General features: G+C 64.8%; 1 protein-coding gene across 1 annotated transcript; it reads left to right on the forward strand.

Moving 5' to 3' along the window:
- The first annotated feature begins 609 nt into the window (after positions 1-609).
- Positions 610-18,044, forward strand: IL2RB (interleukin 2 receptor subunit beta). The gene is made up of 10 exons (XM_062201885.1): positions 610-674; positions 6,617-6,734; positions 7,077-7,191; positions 8,200-8,278; positions 9,588-9,693; positions 10,503-10,651; positions 11,323-11,488; positions 12,059-12,185; positions 13,403-13,487; positions 15,387-18,044. Exons 2-10 carry the CDS (start codon positions 6,647-6,649, stop codon positions 16,176-16,178), a joined length of 1,707 nt encoding a protein of 568 aa, XP_062057869.1. The 5' UTR covers positions 610-674; positions 6,617-6,646; the 3' UTR covers positions 16,179-18,044.
- Positions 18,045-22,462: the final 4,418 nt, after the last annotated feature.

Raw genomic sequence — 22,462 nt, forward strand, 5'->3', positions numbered from 1 at the left:
TTTCTAAAAAGAAGTCCTTCTAAGTCCCTAATAAAAGAGAGAGAAGCCCTGAGTTAGCCCCCACGACCCCAAACAAAGCGGGTTGGGGCAGACTGGGAACCATGGCTGGGGAGAAAGCGGAAGCCTCTAGAATGTTCTGTGAGTGGCCATCGGATTGCTCCCAAAGCCCCCATCACTAGTTGCCTCTGAGTGTTAAACTAAGGAGCTTCCCAGAAGGCTGGGTGCAAAGAGGGTCTCAGAGATGGGGGTGCTGAGGGGGGACGTGTGTGCAGGCCTGGGTGTCGGCGGGGGCTGACCGGATGAGGGGGACCTGTGTGAGATGGGGGTGGGGGTAAGGGAGGCTGCGGCCCCTGCTCGTGCGTGTAGGCCCCCACCTGTGAGTGGCTGGGCTGTGCCGCCACTACGCCCCCAGCAGCCACCCCCAGCGTGGGAGGCAGATCTTTATCACCCATAGGTGCTTCAGGAGTTTCAGACTTGCTCACCCGCCCGGTCTCCCCGCCTCCCCAGCCAGGCCTGGCCCCTCCAGCCTCTGCACAGGAAGTGGGCTGGCCCCAGGGTTTCAGTCTGCGCTGGCCCAGCAGTCGTCAGCTACCTGGGCTGGAGCCGGAGATGGCCCCAGCCCCAGCTGCCGAGAACACTGGAGGCAGCGTGCCGCAGCCCCATGTCTCAGCCAGGTGATGCCCCCCGCCTCCCGCCCCCCCCCCCGGCCCCTGCCCACCTGTCAAGGGGCTCGGGGTGGGGGAGGTCTTCGGGAGGATGCTGGGCTCTGACCCCAAGGGGCTCAGGGTGGGGGAGGTCTTGGGAGGATGCTGGGCTCTGACCCCAAGGGGCTCGGGGTGGGGGAGGTCTTGGGGAGGATGCTGGGCTCTGTCTGACCCCAAGGGGCTCAGGGTGGGGGAGGTCTTGGGGAGGATGCTGGGCTCTGTCTGACCCCAAGGGGCTCAGGGTGGGGGAGGTCTTGGGGAGGACGCTGGGCTCTGACTCCAAGGGGCTCGGGGTGGGGGAGGTCTTGGGGAGGATGCTGGGCTCTGACTCCAAGGGGCTCGGGGTGGGGGAGGTCTGGGGGACGATGCTGGGCTCTGACCCCAAGGGGCTCAGGGTGGGGGAGGTCTTGGGGAGGATGCTGGGCTCTGTCTGACCCCAAGGGGCTCAGGGTGGGGGAGGTCTTGGGGGGATGCTGGGCTCTGTCTGACCCCAAGGGGCTCAGGGTGGGGGAGGTCTTGGGGAGGATGCTGGGCTCTGACCCGAAGGGGCTCGGGGTGGGGGAGGTCTGGGGGACGATGCTGGGCTCTGACCCCGCTCTCCCAGCAGTTTCTGTCTGGCCCTGGATCCCCCCTCCCCAGCCTGTCTGAAACTCCCCTGAAGGTGGGGCGGCCCTGGTGCAGGAGCTCCTGGTTGGAGAATAAGCCAGCCCCAGGGCCAGGCACCCTCTTCCCAGCCTCCCCACCCCACTCTGGGGCGAAGGCTTCCCTGAGCCCTGTGTGCTGGGCCTGGAGGGGTGGAGGAGGTGGGAGGCCGGTGTGGGGTGGGAGCCTGGGCAACCCCACCTGGAGCTGCCCGCTGCCTGCTGAGCACTGGGGGCTGGGGCCTGGGAGGCACCCTGGGCACAGTGCTCCGGAGGCGGCGTGTGGGCTGTGGGGGGAGCGGGGGTATCTGGTCGCCCTGGGATGGAGGTCAGAGCCTCGGCTTCCAGTCCCGGTTTGTCTCTTGGCTGAGGGACTGGAGGGGTCAATGGCATCCCCCGGTGCTGGGAACAGGCCTCCACCTCTGAGGCTCTCCCTGCTCGCACACTCACCTGGACAGGAGCACCTGGCAGGGAGGGAAGGTCTGAGGGGCAGAGCCGTCCTCAAGGGTCGCCTTCCTTCCCCAGGACCGCACACCCAGCTGGAGGCGCCCCGAGGGGAGCTGTGTGTGTGGGGAGGGTTGGTGAGGGGTGAGGGGAGCCGGGCCAGTCTGGGTCAGAGGCTGGGCGGACACACTGGGCTCCTGCTTGGCAGTCCCGCCCCAGCTCACCCTGCGCCCCACCAAGCTGTGGAGCTGCAGATGGCTCCAAACTGGGCTCAGAGCCCAGCTCTGTCCCTCGCTAACCTGGGCACGAAGCTGACCTGTGCCTCAGGTCACCAGCTGAGAAAGGGGAAGCCAGTAGTACCCAGGCTGCTCCTCCCCCCCCCCCCCCCAAATCAGACAGCCGGCGCTTGAGCCGCCCTGAGCTCCATGGGTAACTGCTTTGGGTAACTCGGCAGGACTGTGTAATGAGGTGTGGCCTCTGGGTCTTTGGCTGTGAGCGGTCTGGCTGTCTGGTGTGTGTGTGTGGGGGGGGGGGGGGGGCAAGCACCACTCCCAGGAGTGCACGTGAGCGCCCGTGGGGAGAGTTTGGCTCTACCCGTCCTTGTCTGAGGCGGGCTCTCGCCCTGGCTGCGTGACCGTGACCGTGACCTGAGCAGCTTCCCCAACCTCCCGGAGCCTTGGCTTCCTTCCCGTGGAAGGAGGCGGCTCGGAGCGCTCCCAGCCCTGACGAGCTCTGCACCCCTGCCCGGGAGGGGAGCCCACTCCAGGGGCTGCTCGCTGCCTGCTGAGCTCGGCCTGTGGTCTGGTCTTGACCTTCCTGCGATCTTGCACCCACTCTCCCCTGGGGCTCTGCCAGAAGTGGGGTTGCCCTGATAGCTGGGCCCGGCCTGGGGCAACACTTTCACCCAGGGTCCCCAGGGCAGGGCTAAGGTGATGGAGCGTGGGAGGGGCAGTGGGAGCTGTAGGATCCCAACTGCACGGCCTGCGTCACTGACGGACCCACTGGGGACGGTGGGTAGCAAGGGCAAGCCCATAGGTACCTCCCGGCTTCCTGCCCACCCCTGGGGCAGCACCTGGACACGGCGACTGCCCAGGGTGGGGGCTGTCGGCCCTGGTTCCGGGACCGGCGCCTGGGAGGGGAGGGTCTGTGTAGCGGGTGACAATGGCAGGGAACAGCTCTGCCCCTAACTGGATGTGACCTGGGCCAGCTCATGGCCTGGAGCCTCGGTCTCCCGCTCTGTGAAATGGGAACAGGCGAAGCGCTCACCCCGCACTGCCGGGGCACCTGGCCCAGAGCCAGCGCTCGTGGGTGTGGCGGGTGTTGTTATTGTCACCTGAGCATGCTCACTGCGCGTGGCTGTCACGGCGGGAGGGTGTGTCCGAGGGCTCACAGGGCCTGGGCACCGGGCTCTGCCACACCGGCCAGTTCCCAGCAGGGTGTTTGCCTCAGTCTCCTCTGAACGTGGGGATACTTAAAGCACTTTGCCGTGTGTCAAGAGCCTACCGTGGAGCCGGCCCGTGTAACGCCCACGTGCGTGGTTTGGGGGCAGCAGACTAGAGAGGGGGCAGGTCCTGCCCCTGGGTCTGTGCTGAGCTCCCATGTGATCCGGGACAAGTCTCCCCACTCTGGGCCTCAGTGTCCCCAGGTGTAACCAAGGGTGGTCCTCCAGCCTGACAACGCGCGGGTCCCCGAGTCTCTGCCCTGGGAGATGGAGCCGAGAGCCATCTGGGCCGGGCGCTGGGTCTGCTCCCTGCCCGCTCTGATGGCAGCGCCGAGATGGCCCAGAACCACCCAGACAGCTCTGTGAGTTTTGCCGTCCTGGACGCTTCTGGCCACAGCCACTCGGCAGCGTTTATTGGGCGCCTGCGCTGGGTCAGGTCCTGTGTTCTGTTCAGCTTCTGTGTAGCAAGCACAGTGCTCACCAGCCCTGCCACCGCCACGCTAGAGCAGGGAGCGAGGGCTCAGAGGCGACAGCCTTGGCCTCCACCGGGAAACCAGGAAGGGCTTCATGGAGGAAGGAAAGAGAAGTGTTTGGAACAGGATCTCTGGGGGTGATGGGGAAGACCTGGGAGGCACCTTGGCCGCAGGAGCCACCGGTTCACGTAGGCGGGTGTGTGTAGTGGGTGTGTGAGTGCGCACATGCACCTGTGTGGCAAGTGTGCCTGCATGTGTTCACGCCTGTGCCGTGTGTTGGTGTGTGCACACCCATGTGTTCATGTGGGTGCCTGTGGTCATGCATGCACATGTGGGTGCGCGTGCACGTGCACACGTGAACTCTAGCAGGTGTACTTGCTGCTGGGTGGGCAAAGGCTGCAGGGCCGGCCAGGCATGGTCTTGTTCCCGGTCCCCAAGGAGCCCCGAGAGCGAGGAGATGGGCCATCAGAGGTGGCTCAGGAAATAGGCTGTGGGCCTCAAGCTGTGGCTTCTCAGGGGCTCAGGGTGTTGTCCAGGCTGGGAGGACCCTGGGCCGGCCTGGGAGCGGGGAGAGGGAGAGACGGCCAGTTGTCCTTGGGTTGTCCCTCGGCCATCCTGTCTGTGGGGCCTCCTGGCCGGCTGGGTGTGGGGCCCAGGGGCTGGAGGCTCGATCACCCCGCAATGGAAATTGGCCCGGAGCAGAGTCCAGGGGAGCTGAACCTTCACTGGTGCTGTGGGGGAGGGGCTGCCGTCGGGGAGCTGAGGACAGGAGCCAGAGAGACCCTCAGAGTGGGAAAGGCGGTGGGGGCGAAGGAAAGCCACACAGCCGGGGGGCCTCCAAGGGTCTTGGGCTCAGACGGCAGAAGGGCGAGGGATCCGCAGCCTCCTCGGCCCCTCTCAGCCACCTGCTCCGCCCTGTGCCCCCACCCCTCTGCCTTGGGCCACAGTCACTTCCCCTGGATGCTCCACTGGCCCCCAGTTCATCTCCCTCCCCCAGCCCAGCTGCAACCCGCCCTCCTCGCTGCAGGCCAAGCTGGGATCTTCCCGAAAGGACCATCTGCTCTCTTTTCACCTCCTGCACCCACCCAGCCCCTGCAGAGGGCGGGCGGCAGCCACATTTGCCTGCCCAAAGCTCCTGCCGCGACAGGTCCCGCCTCACCTCTGCTGGGTGGGGTTTCCATGGCGGAGGCCACTGGGCCTCTCCTGCGGGCAGGGGAGCAGTGTGGCTGTCATGGGGGGGGGGGTGGGACACCAGGGGCTTTGGCAGAGACGCCCCGGGGGTGCAGGTCTTGGAAGATGTTAGCCTCTGTAAGCATCAGGGCTTCGCAGAGAGCGCTGGAGTTGCCTCCCGACAGGGCCGGGTGCTTCCTCCAGGCACAGCGCCCTGGGCCGGGGAAGCTGACGGGGCAGGTGGGGGGGAAGAGCGAGATGAAGGCCCTCGGTGCCTTGGTTTGCCCATCTGCTGAATAGGCCACCGAAAGAACCTGCGCGTGAGGACCCGGCGAATGAGCACACGGGCGCACAGTCCATGAAGACGGCCTCTGCCAGGGGCTGGGCAGAGTGACCAGGGCTTCCCTCCCCGGGGCTCAGCGCCCTGTGGCTTTGCTGGCCCGATGCCTGGTCAGCTTCCTCTCGGCGTTACCAATCTCCACCACAAGGGTGTGCCCCAGGTTCCGCTGGGGTCCTCCAGCCTCCCGGAGGGAGGGGGCGTATCCTCCTACCTGATTCCCCAGCCCCACCTGCGCGGGATCTTTCCCGGAGACGCAGGGGTGGCCCAGGGGCACAGGGCTCCCTTCCCTCCCAGGCAGCAGGCGTTTGGCACAAGCTCTCCTTCCGGGTGGGCCCTCCGCTGCTCTCAGAGCCGCAGAGCAGCGGGCACCCCCGTCGTCCAGGGTGCTTGGGGCTGCTGGATGGCCCCTCTTCTGAGCGCGGGTCTCGCTGGACCTCCTGCAGGTAGGAGAAGCCCCCAGTCCCTGGCCGACTGTTCAATGACTTGTGGGTTTGTGCCTGATGCCCGCCATGGGCCAGGTCTTGGGAGACGTGGTAATGAGTACAAGGCAAAACTGCCTGCCCTGCCTGAGCTCAGCTGGCCCCAGACGTGCGTGCACGCGAGTGTGTGCGTGTGAAGGCAGAACGGGGAGGCAGAGGCAGAGGTCCCCCTTATTTGTGGCTTTAATTTCCGAGGTGTTGCCACCTGTCATTAACTGTGGTTGGGAAATAGGAACTGGAAGAGACCAGAATAAACAGTTTCTAAGTTTTAAATGATGCGCTGACCCTGGCAGCATGGTAGAGCCCGCTGCATCCCGCTCTGACCCGACTGGGACGTCCACCACCCCTCACGCAGCCTGTCCACGCTGCGTCCGCTCGGCAGCCGAGCCTGAAGCTAAGTCCCGCGCCTGCGTCCTGCACCTGGCTTCACCCCTCGGGGAGGCGTCCCATCATCTCTCCCCAGTTGACCGCAATGGCCAGAGCTGCGTCCATCCGAAGCCAGAAGCCAGGAGCCCCTCCCATGTATCACATGTGGGTGCAGGGGCCCAGGGACTTGGGCCATCTTCCACTGCTTTCCCAGGCCATGGCAGAGAGCTGGATGGGAAGTGGAGCAGCCGGGACTCAAACCAGCGCCCTGCACAGAAGGGGTTACTGTAAACAAACAAACAAATCATGCTGTGATGCAGAAGACATGGTTTGGGGATGGGGAGCCGGGGTGCTTTGTTAACATGACCTGGCCAGTGGAAGCGACATTGGGGCAGAACCTTGAAGAATGGCAGTGAACAGGACTAGCAGGTGCAAAGGCCCGGAGGCTGGGCTGTGTTGGCATGGTGGGGAGCAGAGGGGCGGGCCCAGACTGCCGGTGCAGCAGGTGGGGCCTGGGTGGGATCTCCCTGAGCAGTCTCCTCCTCTTCCTCCCTCCAGGGCTCCTGTCCCCAGCTATATCCTGTGGAAATGATGGCGGCCCCTGCCCTGCCCTGGTGCCTGCCCCTCACCTTCCTCCTGCTGCTGGCGACCCCCTCTGCGTCTACGGCAGTGGGAGGTGAGGACCCCAGCGTCTGGGCAGTGGGGCTTGCCCCGTTTCCTTGCAGGGGCGGGGGAGGGGCATGGGGGTGGGGGGCGAGGGATCAGACCCGCACTTGCCCTGCCCCCACTGCACATGCGGGTCTCTCCACGCCACAGGAGAACCCTGTTTTCTGTTTTCCCTGCCCTGCCGCGGCCTGCTTGAGACCTTACAGGCTCTGGGACTCAGTTTCCCCCTCTTTGAAATGGGTCCACCAATCCCTGCCTTGCCTGTCAAGAGTGGCCTGCCTCCTTCCTCCCCTGGAGCAGGGCTGGTGGGTGCTGGCCCCTCACTCCTCTCCTCGCCTCGCCTCGCCCGCAGACCCTGGCCAGCTCACCTGCTTCTACAACTCCAAAGCCAACGTCTCCTGTGAGTGGACCCAGGAGGGCAGCTTGCCCAACACATCCTGCCACATCCATGCCCGGTCTAACCAGCGGTGAGTGTGGCCCGCGCAGCCCCGCCCGCTCTGAGGCTCCTGGACCCTAAATATGAGACCCTGGGATCCGTCCTTATGGAAGCTGGCGCTCAGCACCCCGCGTGCTGGGGCCAGGCCTGCCCGAGGGCAGCCAGAGGACACTGCCTGGGGACACTGGGCATGAGCCTGCCGTGCCAGGGCAGGGCTCCGCCTTGGGGACCAGGGGGCCGAAAGGGGACTCTCCAGGCTTTGTGAGTGATCTGGGATTTTGGGAGGCCCCTGGGGCAGCTGTGGGGACAGGGAACAGACATCCAGGTGGGCCAGGCTCTGAGCCGGCTGGGGCAGTGGGGAGGAGGGGCAGAGGTGGCTTGGGGCTGTGGCTCTTGGGGGGAGGGGCTCCTCCAGGGCTCCCACGGCTGAGTTGAGGAGGGGGCCTTCAACCTAAGCCCTCAGGGGCTTTGGAGGGGTTTGGGGCGAGGGGAACTCCCGTCTTGACCTTGTCATGTTTCTAGTGTCACCCTGACTGCCCCCAGGGCTGGCCAGGATGGGGAGGGCAGCAAGGATGCTCCTTAGGGAGGAATGTGGTGGGGGGTGACAGGGACCCTCAGGGAGTGGGGCCCCTGGGCTCTTGCTGGGGGGGGTCTCTCCTGTTCTTTTTTTTTTTTAAAGATGTATTTATTTATTATTTGAAAGGCAGAATTACAGAGAGGCAGAGGCAGAGACAGAGAGAGAGTTCTTCCAACCACTGGTTCACTCCCCAGATGGCCGCAATGGCCAGAGCTGCGCTGCTCTGAAGCCAGGAGCCAGGAGCTTCTTCCAGGTCTCCCACACGGGTGCAGGGGCCCAAGGCCTTGGGGCATCTTCTACTGTTTTCCCAGGCCATGCAGAGAGCTGGATCAGAAGTGGAGCAGCCGGGACTCGAACCGGTGCCCATATGGGATGCCAGCACTGCAGGCGGCGGCTTTACCCGCTACACCATAGTGCCAGCCCCCCTTCTTGTCTTCTAAGGGAGTTCTTTTACCTTGAAAGGACTTGGACTAAAACCTGTGAGCTGATCCAGGTGAGGCAGACGGCCTGGGCCTGTGACCTCATCCTTGGTAGACCAAAGGTAGGCAGCCCTCAGGGCAGCAGAGGGTGGTGGAGGCTGAGCCCCGGGCAGCGCCCAGCCAGCCCCGAGCGGGCTGCCCGGGCTGGGGAGGAGGTGGAGGGAAGGAAGGCAGCACCCGAAGCCTGACCCGGGGACGGGGGCTCCCCGCGTGCGTGGTCCCTGCTCTAGCCGTCGGCCCGTGCTCCATGGGTCCTTGTCGGGGGTGAGAGCATCCTCAGAACTCCCTGTCTGGCCTGTCTGAGGTCTCGGCGGTGCCGGGCCATGCAGGCTCTGGAGCTGGTTTCCAGGCCTGGCTCCACCTGCCGGGAGACCCTGGGCCCCACTTTGCCCTTCTGTGAAATGGGGATAACAATGGCCCCTAGGCTGGAGGGCTACCCTGAGGCCGAAGGACTTAGACTGGCACCTGCCCCTGACTCTGCCATCAGTGGGGGCCCCAGCCCTGTCCCCTCCCTGACCCATGAGGAAGCAGGTTCAGAGGGGCGTGGGCCCTGCCGAAGCCTGCACAGCCAAGGGGCTGCAGAGCTGGGACTGCCACCGGGCCCTTCACTCTTCCTCTAGGCTGCCTGTGCAGGGCCCACGGTGTGTGCATCCAGTCAGTGCCCCCGAAGCCCTGCCCGGCCATCGCCAGGTCACGCACAGCCAGGGGGCAGGGGACGAGCAGGCAGCCTGGCTCCCCCTCCTGGCTCTGCTGTGTGGCTTCAGGCAAGGCCTATGCCTCTCTGTGCCTCAGTCTGGGCAGACTGCGGAGCTGCGCTCCCTCCATGGGGCTGCCTTGCCCACCCACTGGGTGACCTCGGGCTTCTCCCCTACGGCGTGAGAACTGGGTCTCAGGCACCAGAGGAGACACTCACCTCCTGGCCATTTCCTTCCAGAAAGCTCAGGGTGTGGGGTGAGAGGACACGGGGGAGTGCTCGCACTAGAGGCCACTGAGCACCTCGTGTCGGCTAGTCAGGACCTGCACCTTGTCGGGGAGCTTGCATACCTCTCGTGATGGGGAGCTCCCTCCCTTCCCATGCGGCCCACTTCTCTTTAGACCAGGGATTGGTGAAGGGCCAAAGGCAAGCTGCTGCCTGTGTTTGTAAATAAAGTTTTATTGAAACCCGGCCCTGCTGTTGGGCGTGTCTCTGGCTGCTTCGCGCAGCCACGGCAGACTTGAGGGGTTGTGGCAGAGACCATGTGGCTTGTGAAGCCGGAAATAGTTCCTCCCTGGCCCCGGGCAGAAAATGCCGCCCCTGCCTTGGATGGAGGGGCGCCAGAGGGGCGCTGGTGAGGCCGTCCCACCCCAGCGCCTGCCCCCCTTGCCTCGCAGTCTCAGAGCCTGACCTCAGCCGACCTTGTGAATATAAGCGTGGTGTGCGGGGCCGGGGAGTCCAGGCGGGTGGTGAACACTCAGGACTTCAAGCCCTTCAGCAACCGTGAGTGGCCCGCGGTGGCGGGGAGGCGGGGCCTGGCGGCGGGGAGGCGGGGCCTGGTGGTGGGGAGGCGGGGCCTGGTGGTGGGGAGGCGGGGCCAGGCAGCAGGAGGCGGGGCCAGGTGCCTCTGCCGCCCAAGTCTCCTTCCAGTGCTGGTCAGGATAATAATCTGGGAGTTTGTTGAATGACTGAGTGCCTGGCTCCGCCTTTCCCTCCCTCCCCCTTGGGGGCCAAGAGGTGGGGTGGAGGGGAGGCCCAGGCAGGGCTCAGAGGGCAGCCGCGCCTTACCTGGACGTCCTCAGACTGGCAGGCCCTTGCAACACACCAGAGCCTTGGTTTGCTCATCTGTGAAGTGGGGATGCAGGGTGGCCGCTGGCACAGGGCTATGGAGAGGTGGCACTGAGGATGTGGCCAGAGCCCCACACGCACCGGGTGTCTGTGGGGCTCCATCGAATCTCAGGTCCTAGAAACTGGGATTGATTGAAGTTCAGAACCAGAAACCGTTCTGCTCCTCACACTTAAAAGTGTGAGGTGATCCAGGTAAAGCCCACGGTTGAGTCCAAGTGCCGAGAAGGCTGCCCCGCCCCTCTGGTCAGTAACTGTTGGTTCAAGTTCAAAATGGCAATCTGCTCTCAGCGAGCTCACAGCCGGGCCAGGGAGACAGCAAATGAGTAAAGACCCCAAAATGGAGGCTCCTACTCAGGGAAGGCTTCCTGGAGGAGGTGATGTTTGCACGGACCTGGAGGATGGGCGGGGTGGGGGGCACGGCTATCTCGCGCCTGCTGGCTCTCACCTCCTCTCTCCGGCTCCAGTCCGCCTGGTGGCCCCCAGCTCCCTCCAGGTCATCCACGTGGGCTCTCGGCGCTGCAACATCAGCTGGGAGGTGGTCCTGGTCTCCCACTACATCCAGCGCAACTTGGAGTTCCAGGTCCGGACGCGGTCCGCAGGCGAACGCTGGGAGGTGAGTGTCTGGCTCCTTCCCTCCCTGTCCTCTGCCTGTCCCCCAGCTCTGTAAAGTCACACCTGCCCCAAGCATAGGGGGACGCTGGGCCGCCCGGCACTGCCTCCTCTCTCCAAACTCAGCTGCGGCGGATCCCGGGGAAAGATCCCCACTGCCCCGGAACCTTCTAGAGGCCTGGGAAGCCGCCTTCCCGTGACCCCAGGAGGCTGTCGCCTCTTCACTCACTTCCTCATTCCCGCCGTCAGTCAGTCACCTAGAGCCAGTCGGTCACCTAGAGCGCCTACCAGGTGCCCGCTGGGGCGACAGTGGGGGGTGAGCCAGCAGGGCTCCTGCTCTCAGCAAACTCACCCGGGGCCAGACGCCGCCTCCTGAACCTGCAGCGTGGCCAGGGTTTTCCACACACAGAGCCAGCCCGGGCCCGCAGGACGTGGCTGTGTGCTGGGGTTGGGAGGGAGCCCACGCGTAAGCAGGTGCCTGGGGAGGCTGGGTGACCGGCTCCGGCGTGCACGGTGGTGGCTGCTGAGACTCCAGGGGATGGATTGGGGCCGAGTGTGGCCCAGGGCAGGCAGACAGGGGGCCTTTGGGGAGCAGGGGAGGGCGGAGAGCATGGCCGGGGAGGCGGGGTGGGGACGGCTCACGCTGACCCCACCCCGACCCTGTCTTGGTCCCAGGACGTTCCCCTGCTGGACCTCAAGCAGAGGCAGCAGTGGATCTGCCTGGAGACCCTCCGCCCCGACACCCAGTACGAGCTGCAGGTGCGGGCCAGGGCCCAGCGCGACAACAGCAAGGAGTGGAGTCCCTGGAGCGCGCCCCTCGCTTTCAGGACAAAGCCTGCAGGTACAGGCAGCAGGGGCGGGGCGGGGCGGGGCTCTGGGAGCAGTGGGGGCGTGACTCTGGGGCGGTGGGCGGGGTGGAGGCATGGCCCCGACGGCCAGCTCCGCCCTCTCCATGCCCCCCCCTTGGCTCACTTGTGTGACCCTCTGGGCGGACCCACTTTGCAGATGGGATCAGTGAGGGGAAGGATTTGCTCTTGGCCCTGGAGTAAGCGGGAGCGGGGAGGAAAGGGTCTTTTCACTTTGTCCACCCGGAGCCCCAAACCCCTGCTTCCTGCGGGGGGCCGGGCGCCTGGCACTGAGGCCTTGAGGCGGGTGCTGGCTGAGCGGGCTCTGGTGAGGCCGCCTCGCCTGTCTTCACACGGGGAGACGGGGCGGGGTCTTCGAGGAACTCAGAGGCAGTGGAGGGCGGCGGGCAGGTGGCTGGGCGGCCTGGCCTGGCTGCTGACACGGCCGCTCCTCTCTTTCCAGCCTTGTGGGTGGCTTCCCAGAGAGGGTGGGCGTGGGCAGACGGCACACCCCCAGGCCCGGGGCGTGGCAGGGGGGGCCCTCTAATCCCCCCCACTTCTCCCAGCGGGCAGCACCCGGCAGGAGGCCCCGCCCCTGTCTTGGCTGGTTCACGCCATCCTGGGCGTCTGTGGCGCCTTCGGTTTCTTCTTCATAGTCTACTCGCTGGTCTACTACCGCACCATCATGCTATGGTAAGAAGGGAACCGGTGTGTGCAAAGGCCCTGGGCAGGAAGGAGCAGGGCACTCTGGGAAGAGGATACAGAAAGGCTGGGGCAGGGAGGGGGGTCGAGGAGACCTGGACCTGGCCGTGGGGCAGCGGGCCGCCTGCTGGCCGTGGCCATGGTGGTCTCCACAGGCAGAGGGTGCTCTTCCCGGCGAGTGAGGCCAGGTGGGCCTGAGAGTCAGCCCACCTGCCCAGGTCCGCACAGCCGGGGAGCAGCAAGGCTTGGGCAGAGGCTCCTCCCTGCGGGGTGCTCTCGAGGGCCGCAGAGCCCCGTGCGCCCTTCCTCAAGCCGCTCCCGCTGGCTGCCCTGGCTCCCACACTGGGCGGGGGGGGGCTTGCCTGCCCGCCCTCCTCGGTGCCAACCTTGCAGCAGCTCCCTCCTGCCTGCACTCCTCCCAGGATGCCCTCGGCACCGGGAGTGCACTCCCGGTCCTGTGGGGCCTCCTCCTTGGAGTTAATCAGAAAATGATGCCCCTCTGTCCAGGCTCTCATCTTGGAAAGCAGAACACGAACTGGGGTTCCGCCCCCACACACCGTTGCCCCAAGGCCAGATGCCTTGAGCAGTGCACATCCTGAACCACCATCCATGGCAGCCCTAGGAGGCCTCTCTGCTACCTCCTTGCTTCTGGTTCACTCTTCTCCAGCCACGTCCACCCCAGACCACATCCTCCTCTCCCCCGTCTCCTTTCCCGTTACCCCTGCCTCACTCTCTTAGCCCTCTGCTTTGTCTCCACAGAAGGGATGGTAATGTTGCACACTGGTCGTGTGTCTGTCTCCCATCACATGTGAGCGCCCCGAGCGGTGGCTGTGTGGCGCAGTGGTTAAGACGCTGCTTGGGACACCTGCGTCCCACCCTGGAGGGCCTGGCTCCAAGCCCTGGCTCCACTCGATCCCAGCTTCCTGCTGCTGTGCACCTGGGAGGACCCAACTGGATCCTTCGAGGCCTGGTGGAGTTCCCAGCTCCTGGCTTTGGCTCTGACCTAGGCCCGGCTTCTGGGGAGGAAGATGGAAGATTCTCTCTCTCTCTGTCTCACAAATAAAATCTTAAAAGCTAACACCAGCTCCCTGAGAGCCAGGGCCTTCTCCCTGGCCACGCCGTGTGCCCGTGGCCCGCAGAGCTATGGGCTGACCCCAGCACACAGTGGCCACTTTGGGTTCTCACGCCTTCCCCTCTCCTCCACGCAGGCTCAAGAAGGCGCTCAAGTACCATATCCCGGACCCCTCCCAGTTCTTCCCCCAGATGAGCTCGGAGCACAGAGGCGACTTCCAGGTGGGCGCCGGGGGAGGAGAGGGGGCAGCCGGAGGGGGGGGTGGGGTGGTACCGAGGCCATGCGGGAGCAGTGTCAGGGCTGGGCTCGGCCCGGCAGTGCCCTTGGAGCCAGCAGAGGGACCAAGCAGGACGCGCTGCTGCAGGACGGGCTCTCCCCACCCACAGCCTGCGCACCTGCTGGGGAGGTGGCGGGCAGTGCCTGCCCTGCCCCTGCACACCACACCTGGGTGGCCCCGTGGCTTAGCATAGACTTCGGCCAGTCATCCAGGCGAGCTGAGGCCCCGCCCACAGATGGGCTCTGAGGGTAGCGGCGCTGGGAGTCCCACATGGGGCCCAGCCGCGTCCCCGCCCCCAGCTCATGCCCACTTCTGGAAGGAAGCGTCCAGTGGGAAGAGGGCTGTGGGGGCTGCTTCCCCCACCTGCCCCGGCTCATGGCTGCTGGGGCCCCATCTGCAGTTCTTCGGGGACTCCCGAGGCTGGGGCTGCCCTCCCTACACTCCTGGTGTGGGGAACGCGTCTCCTTTAAGTTCCTCCCTCAGCTTGGGAGGTAGTGAGATCCCCATCAGCAGAGGCATCCAAGCAAACCGTGAGATCTTCTTGTCTACATTCCTGCCCTGGGCCTAGTGTGTGTGTGTTTGGGAGGGGGGGAGTCCGGAGGGGCCCTGGGGAGGCACCACGTGACTGAGGTCGGGAACCCCCACACTGCGTACATGGGCAAGGGGCCTGCTCGTACCCCTCCCCACCCCTGCGCCCGTGGGATCTGGGAGTGACCAGGGGGTGTGCGTGCAGCGAGTGCGTGCACTGTGCCTGCGTGCAGGGGACAGCTTGCCCTGGACCCTGCTTCAGGGCCTTGTGGGGAGGCTGGGGCCCAGGAAGTGGCTGACCACACCCTGCCCGGGGCCTTGTGCACACCAGTGCCGGCCACAGCCTGGCCGCTTCCCTCCTGGCGGCTGCTCGGGGCTGCCAGGCCCTGCCCTCTGCCGCTGTTTCTGGTGTCGCTGACTTCGGGGCCCTGCACCTGCTCTGCCCCTGCCCCTCAGCGCAGCGCCCCCCTCCTCCATCCTCAGCCTTTCTCCTGCCTGAGCAGGGGGCGGGTCCCACCGAGCGGGGTGCATGTGCATGTGTGTGTACGTGTGCACCCGTGTGCGTGTGTGAGAGCCGGCTCCGTCTCACGGACTCAAACCCGGCGTTTCTCTGCTTGTTCCTGAGCTCACGTGCGACCTGCAGCGTGGGCCCTCGGTGTGGGGGCTGCGGGCCACCTACGGAGGGCTCCCGGGACAGAGGGCTGGTGGGCTCCTGCCCCGCCCGAGGCCTCTGCCAGGAAGTCAGAACTGACACTCAGAGCTGCAGTCCCTGGGCTGCCCGGGTCGCACTGCCGCTGGGTGCCAAGGTCCCAGGGATGGCACCTGTGCCTCGTGCCCCTCCTCGCCAGGCTCCCGAGCAACTGCGGGTGCGCTCCTCTCTTGGCTGAGGGCAGCGCGGGAGGCAGGGGTGGGGGCTGCGAGGCATGCCCCGCCGGAGATGTCTACGTCCCAGCTCTGCCGGCAGCAGCTCTGTGACCGGCCCTGGCCGTGACCCCTCAGCGCAGCGGGGAAGTTGGTGAGCTGTGCCACTGAGGACGGCTCTGCTTTGGCCTTGGCTGGCGCCGGCGCACACTGGGACACTCTTGTCCTTTTGCTGCGTCCCCACACCTGGGACAGCGCCAGGCCCTCAGCAGGTGCCTGGGGAACAGCGTGCTTGAGCCAGGCAGCACCTCCTGGGGCTGTGTTAGTCAGGCTCACTCCCAGAGGGTGCCCTTAGCCAGGGGCGCACACAGTCAGGGCGGGCCTCCTGGAGAGGGCAGCCCTGGGCGGGGTTGCTGGGGCCGGCACTCACCCCGCTCTGGCCTTTGTCCCGCAGAAATGGCTCTCGTCGCCCTTCCCCTCCTCCGCCTTCAGCCCCGCGGGCCCGGTGCCTGAGATCTCCCCCCTGGAAGTGCTGGACAGGGACGCCAAGGCCGCCCAGCTGCTCCTGCAGCACAAGGGCGCCCCGCCCCTGCCACCCACAGCCAGCGGCCACTCGCTTGCCAGCTGCTTCACCAACCAGGGCTACTTCTTCCTCCACCTCCTGGACGCCCTGGAGATCGAGGCCTGCCAGGTGTACTTCACCTATGATCCCTGCGAGCAGGAGCCCGAGGCGGCGGTGCCCGGAGCCCCTGCACCTGCCGAGGCGGCGGCGCCTGGAGCCCCTGCACCCGCGGGCGCTCCCCTTCCACTGCTGTGCCCTGTGTCCGGGGACGACGATGCCTACTGCACCCTGCCTCCGGGGGACGAGCTGCTGCCCTCCTGCCCCACTCTGCCTTGTGGCCCAAGCCCCCCACACCCTGCCCTTGGGGGCAGCAGGGCCTGGGAAGAGAAGGGGCCACCCTCCCTGCGGGAGGGGCTCCTTGGAGACTGGGCTCCTCCCACCCTGGGCCCCTCCGGCCCCGGCGCCCCCCCGCCGGTGAGTGTCCAGCCACCCTCAGAGCTGGCGCAGGGAGAGGCAGGGGAGGGAGTCCCTGCCCCCAACCCTGAGCAAGGGGCCGTGTCCTCCTGGGTGGGCCCTCCCGGGCAGGACCAGACCAGGGCCCTCACCTCGGGTCCGGCCTTGAACACCGACGTCTACCTGACCCTCCAAGATCTCCCAGATCAGGACCCAGCTCACATAGTGTAGACGGGGCTGCCGTAGGACACACGCGTGCCTGTAGGCGGCCCCACCCAGCGGCCTGCCCCTCCCTGACTTCATGCTGCTCCCCAGCCCTGCCTACCCCAGGCCAGGAGCTCCGGAGCCCCTCCCTGCTCCATCACGGGGTCCCACGACTTCCATCTCCTCTGCAGCCCCCCAGCTGCCCCCCAGCCTCAGTCCTGGGTCGCCCAGGGGGCTTCCTGCCCCACGCTGACACCACAGGGCAGCCAGGGTGTGCTTTCCAAAGCAGACAGGGCCACGCTCCCGCCCCCATCCAAAGCCTGCCATGGCTCCCCGCGGCCCTCCACGGCACGTCCTGGCCCGGCCACGCCACTCGGAGCTCCCTCACGCCCCACACCTTGGCACCTGCCGCCCTGCCTCGTCCAGGCGACACATCCCTCAGCCTTTGGGGCCTGTGCTGCTGTCCCTCGGGGACGCGCTCCCTCCAGTGCGCCAAGGCTTCCAGGCTGGGTGCCGGCAGAAGGAGCTCCTGGGGCCATGGGTGGCTGCAGGAAGAGGCCCCACCCCATCTCCCTTGGGCTTTCTCTGCAGCCTTCACAGGGGGTCCAAGCCTGGACAACACCCCACAAAGCAGATGCCCGCTGGGTCTTTCCACGGTGGCTTTGCGGACTCACAGCGAGGCCACTGGAGAGCAAACCCCAGTGTCCGAGCAGCCCAGGCAGCAGCGTCCCCCTAGGAGCAGGCCCAGATGCTGTGGCCAAGGGGCCCCCAAGGCGGGTCCCTCTCCCATCATCCTCCAGGGCAGGAAGCTTCCAGAAGGGAAGTATGGTGGGCAGGGCCTTCACTGTCTTCTCACTGCCCTGGCAGTGCCCAGCGCCCCCTCGGATCCTTGGATGAAATAATGAACTCTCTGGCCCCACCTTGCCTGGGCTCCTGGCCGGGGCTTCCTTCCCTGGGCGGCCCCTCTTGCGGGGGCTTAAGACACGCCCACTAGGTTCCCGCACCCCTGCACCTGCAGTCTCCCCCTCCCACACAGCTGGCCCCCTCCTTCTCAGGGCTCACAGCAGCCGTCCGACTTCTCTCGCCCCGGCCTAGACACGCACGGTCACACCGGTCACACCATGGCGGATGTCACAGCCTCCCCTGCCCCAGCAGGGCAGCGACCCAACCCCACCTAACTGAGTGGCCACCGCTCACCCTGCATTTACAGGCCCTGCTCACAGCTGATTGAACCCCTGGCCACAAGCCCTCTTATAGGTTCTTCCGCAGCCAATGAGGTGGCTTGGAGCAGTAGCTCTGTCCAATCAGGGAGGCTGGCCTGATGTAGCCAATCAGATTCTTCCTCAGTCTTGCGTGTTGGACCCCAGGGAGCCAGGCCCTGGAGCAGGTGCTTGGGACGGGCCCGGAGAGGGTCGGCCGGCGGTGAGCCTGGGGAGCCGGGGGCTTCGGGCTCCTGATCCAGAAACTGCTACTTAGCGAGGGCAGTTACGCGCTTCGGGTGAGGCCCTGCTGCCTGTCCGTCCGGAATAGACGCTGCTTTCTTGAGGTTGCCCGGGTCTCGCGTCCTTACCCAGGGAAGAGCTCACTCACCGGGCCGTCCCGCGGCGCCCTCCCAACATCTGCCCTGCGCGCCCCAGCCTGCGGTCAGCCCGAGCCCTGCTCACCCCCTGGCTGTGTGTCCGGAGGCAGACCTCGCAGCTCGTCTTGTCTTTGTCCCAGTGAGGGAAGTAGCCTTGGCTTCTTCCACTCTGAAGAGTTCCTGGGGTGGGGGTGGGGGTTAGGGTTCCTCAGGCTCGGCCATTGTATTATGTGCAGCTTTTAATGATCCCTGTGTCTCATCTTTATTATTTTCTGAATACCGATGCACAAAACCGATTTTCCCTATAAATACAAAATGACTGTAAAAAGCAAGTACAAAAAAAAAAAAAGCAAATACAATAAAACAAAAATGATGTTTAAATTCTTTGCCTACTGGAAATCTGTTACCTCTGGGAGGGGAGATTGACAGGTGTTGGGAAGTCCGGAAACTTCCACCTTGGGAGTTCACGAGCGGGAGCCAAGTTTCCTGTATTATGTGTGCAGGGAGTGTCCGACACCATTCCACGTCAACGCCTCCCGAATCCACGGGGGGAAATACTGCACTTGATGTGGGATATTTTCTGCTTTCTTTTCAGCGTCCTTGGTGGGAAGAAAAAAAAAAATGTTGAACCAGATCATGAGCGGCAACTTGCAGCCATTATAAAGCTGCACTCATGGCAGACATTGCTAATTGATTGCAACCTTGCATGGCAGACATCTCTAGTCAATCACAGCCCGCCTTCCGGCAAAGCCTGCGTGCAGCTTTAGCTTCTGCAGTGCTGTGCTCTGTAGGCAGCCCCCAGTCTGCCTGGGCGGCATCACCTACTCTTCCCGGCCCTGAATTTCCAGGCTGGGAGGCTGGGAGGGGCTCTGAGCAGCCAAGCCCGCGGAGCCCAGCTGTCTCCCTCCTCGTCTGGCAGGAGAGCTGAGCTGGTGGTGAGCAGAATAGGGTTGGAGACGGAGCCAGGGGAGAGGGGACAGGGAGGGAGCAGCTGGCAGGGGCAGAGGGGTGAAGGAGGCAGCGGCTCGCCCGGGTCGGGTTGCAGGAGGGAGAAGGGTGCCAGTTGGGGGCCAGGTGCAGCCCGGGGCCCCCGGGGGGCATGGGCAGAGCAGGCAGCAGGAGGCAGCCGGGCAGAGCTGCAGGATAGGAGGGAGGGGAGGAGAGCTGGGGCCCGCCCGCCGCTCATGTTTCCTTCGCTGAACTAGATCACATCCCTGGCCCTCCCTGGCCCCTGGGTTTCTGCTGTCCCCATCTCTCAGCTCCTGCTCTGAGCGACTTCCGGTGCCCACGCATGCCAGGCAAACGGTGGTAGCCGTAGGTCCAAGCCTCGGATGGGTAACCCAGCGCCGTGCTTCCCCTTAGGACAGGAGAAAAGACCCAGAAGCTCATGACAAGTGTGCCATCCCCGAGCCTCCCACACCTCATCTCTTGCCAACTGCCAATGGCCCGCACGGCACACGTTTGCTGGTTAGGAAACCGAGGGCAGGACATGCCCTGATGCTTCAGCGGAGCCAGGATCCGAACTCAGGTCCCTTGGGCTCCAGAGCTCTGGGGGCTTTGCGTAGAACAGGCTGCATGGGGAGTGGGCATTGGGTGCAGAAAGCAGGAGCCTGCTGGGGAGCCATTGGCAGCGTGCGGCACAGGGGAAGCCACGGCGGGTGCCACTGGCATCCATAAGGGGGTGCAGGCTCCAGTCCTGACTGCTCGGGTTAATGCCGCACAGGAAGCAGCAGAAGTGGCCCAAGGACCTGGGCTCCCACCCTGCCAGCCACGTGGGAAACTGCAGCCTGGCCCAGCCAGGCATCTGGGGAATGGACCAGTGCCTGGGAGGCACTCTCTCTGTCTCTCCCTCTCTCTCTCACTCCATCTCCCTTCCTTCCTTCCTTCCTTCCTTCCTTCCTTCCTTTTTTTTTTTTTTTAATTTGACAGATAGAGTGAGAGAGAGAGACAGAGAGTAAGGTCTTCCTTCTGTTGGTTCGCCCCCCAAATGACCACTATGGCTGGCGCTGCGCCGATCCGAAGCCAGGAGCCAGGTGCTTCCTCCTGGTCTCCTATGCGGGTGCAGGGCCCAAGCACTTGGGCCATCCTCCACTGCCTTCCCGGGCCACAGCAGAGAGCTGGCCTGGAAGAGGAGCAACTGGGACAGAATCCGGCACCCATATGTGATACTGGTGCTGCAGGCGGAGGATTAACCAAGTGAGCCACGGCGCCGGCCCCACTCCATCTTTCAAATGAATAAAGCCACCAGGGGACACCTACGCCACCCATCGGGGGCCTGGTTTCGAGTCCCAGCAGCTCTCCTTCTGCTTCCCGCTCCCTGCTAATGGGCGCCCCGGGAGGCAGCAGTGATGGCCCCAGTAGTTGGGTGCCCACCACCCACGGGGAGGCCCGGATGGAGTTCCTGGCTCCTGGTTCCAGCCTGGCCCAACTGGCTGGCGTGGGTGTTTGGGGGGTTAGCCAGCAGATAGGAAACCCCTCTTTCATTTTCTGCCAGGTAAATAAGTAAATAAGAAAAAGCTGCATAGAAGACGTTTACACTAATGCAAAAAAAAAAAAAAAAAAAAAAAAAAAAAAAAAAAACCTGAGCAAAATTCCACTCCAGGCTTCCTGTCAGCCAATTAAGAAAGAGGAAGAGGGTCAGTGCCGTGGCTCACTTGGCTAATCCTCCGCCTGTGGTGCTGGCATCCCATATGGGCACCGGATTCTGCCCCAGCTGCTCCTCTTCCAGTCCAGCTCTCTGCTGTGGCCCGGGAAGGCAGTGGAGGATGGCCCAGGTGCTTGGGCCCTGCACCCGCATGGGAGACCAGGAGAAGCACCTGGCTCCTGGCTTTGGATCAGCACAGCGCGCCAGCCTTAAGCGGCCATTTGGGGAGTGAACCTCCTGCGGGATGCTGGCATGGTTGGGGGGAGAAGTTCATCCACTGCACCACAGCACTGGCCCCCAGAGAGGCTTGAGGTGCTCCCCTGGTCGTCCGTGGCTCTGGGTGCCCGTGGCACGTGGCTGAGCAGGGACTTTGTGTGTTTCACTCTGGAGGTTGGGGGTAGGGGTGGCTCTGAGAGCAGGAGCCACGCCTGCCTCATTTGCTGTGCACCTGCCCACACTCCCAGACTCCCTTAGGACCCTATCCGGGCACCCCGCTCCTGGGAGGCCCCCGATGTGCCCCAAGTTGGGCTGAGTTCTTCCTCCTGCTGTTTCCCTCCGAGCCACCTTGGTTGGAAGCATCCCTTGTTCCAGGGGCTGCGGCCTGGGCTAGCAGGTTCTGGGAACGGTCGGTGGAGGCTCAGCCTTGGAAGGGAGAGGAATTGGTCTTGCATGTTAGCAGCCACTGTTCAGCATTGGGGTAGCAACAGCTGAGGCCGGCAGGGCTCTTCCAGAGCCGGGCTGGCAGAGCACGGAGATGCATGAGGCTCGTGCCCTTGACCCTGACTGCAATGCCAAGGCCAATTTCCAGATGAGGCCAAGCAAGGCTCAGAGTGGTTGAGGGACTAGCCCAAGGTCACACAGCAGAGCTAGGATTTGCACCCAGTCAATGTGTAGCACTGAACGTGTGCTCAGCCCTAGTGTCAGACAACCTCACAGCCACCCAGAGAGAGGAATGGCAGAGGGAAGGAGGCCCCCGGAGGATGGTGCTATGCCTGGGCCATCCGTGAGTTTAGAGGCGGTGGGGGGGGGGGGGGAAGGGATGTTGATTAAACTTGAGCTCACCACCCAGCACCGGCTGGGCTCCTGCGAGAGCCCCGGGACATCCCCTTGGCTGTGGCATTTTCCACTCCTAGGGGCTGACGCACACAGTGCTCCCAGCCCCACAGAGCCCCGGGGGAGGGGACCGTGCGAAAGCGTGCAGGAAACTCTGCGGGGGGGAGGGGCCAGGCTGGGTTCCGGGAAGCCAGGACACGGACGGGAGGGAGGAGTCGGTGGGAGACGCATTATCTTTCATGGGTCTGTGCACCTGCTGTCTGTCACGCTGGCCCCGGCCAGGAAGCAGCCACCTGCCCCATCTCCCTGCCTCCCCAGTCTTGCGGGGAGGAAGCGGCTGTGGGCACCAGCGCCTGCCCCTGTAGGCACCCCTGTTCCCCTTTGTCCCCTTTGCACGGGGCTCCGGGGCTCCATTGAGAAACGTGGGGCGGGGCTCTGAAGGAGTTCTGTCTCGGGGAGGGACAGCGACTGCTGTGCCAGACCTCAGCCAGGGGACCTGGCCGCTGCCCGGCTCGGCTGGGAAGCGGCTGGTTCTCCATGGTTCTTGCATTGCTCGTACATTTGTTCACGCAGCAGCACAGGAGGGCCTGTGGTATGCGAGGCGCGGTGCTTGGCGCTGGGGATCCAGCAGGGAGCAAACCCGCTGCCTCCGGCCCTGGTGGCCCTCGCGGCCTCCCTGGGACAGGGCAGGGCTGTGGCTACTCTGGAGCCAGGAGGCCTGGGGTAGGCTCTGGCTCAGCTGTGACCTTGGACAAGCGCCTGAGCGCCTCTGTGCCTCTGCAAAGGAAGAGAGCAGCAGGATGGCCGTGAGGGTGAGAGGAGTGTATGCCTGGGGCCAGCGCCTGCGGTGCCAGCATCCCGCATGGGTGCTGGTTCGAGTCCCGGCTGCTCCACTTCCCATCCAGCTCTCTGCTGCGGCCTGGGAAAGCAGTAGAAGATGACCCAAGTGCTTGGGACCCGGAAGAAGCTCCTGGTTCCTGGCTTCGGATTGGTGCAGCTCCGGCCGCTGAGACCATCTGGGGAGTGAACCAGTGG

This window comes from Lepus europaeus, chromosome 10, assembly GCF_033115175.1.
Source record: "Lepus europaeus isolate LE1 chromosome 10, mLepTim1.pri, whole genome shotgun sequence".
NCBI classification, from domain to species: domain Eukaryota; kingdom Metazoa; phylum Chordata; class Mammalia; order Lagomorpha; family Leporidae; genus Lepus; species Lepus europaeus.

What these genes read in the sequence shown, in the direction of transcription:
- IL2RB (XM_062201885.1), top strand. Translation starts at nt 6,647, where the DNA reads ATGATGGCGGCCCCTGCCCTGCCCTGGTGCCTGCCCCTCACCTTCCTC. An exon ending in TGCGTCTACGGCAGTGGGAG is followed by an intron (nt 6,735 to 7,076) that starts GTGAGGACCCCA and finishes CCTCGCCCGCAG; the next exon opens with ACCCTGGCCAGCTCACCTGC. An exon ending in CTTCAAGCCCTTCAGCAACC is followed by an intron (nt 9,694 to 10,502) that starts GTGAGTGGCCCG and finishes CTCCGGCTCCAG; the next exon opens with TCCGCCTGGTGGCCCCCAGC.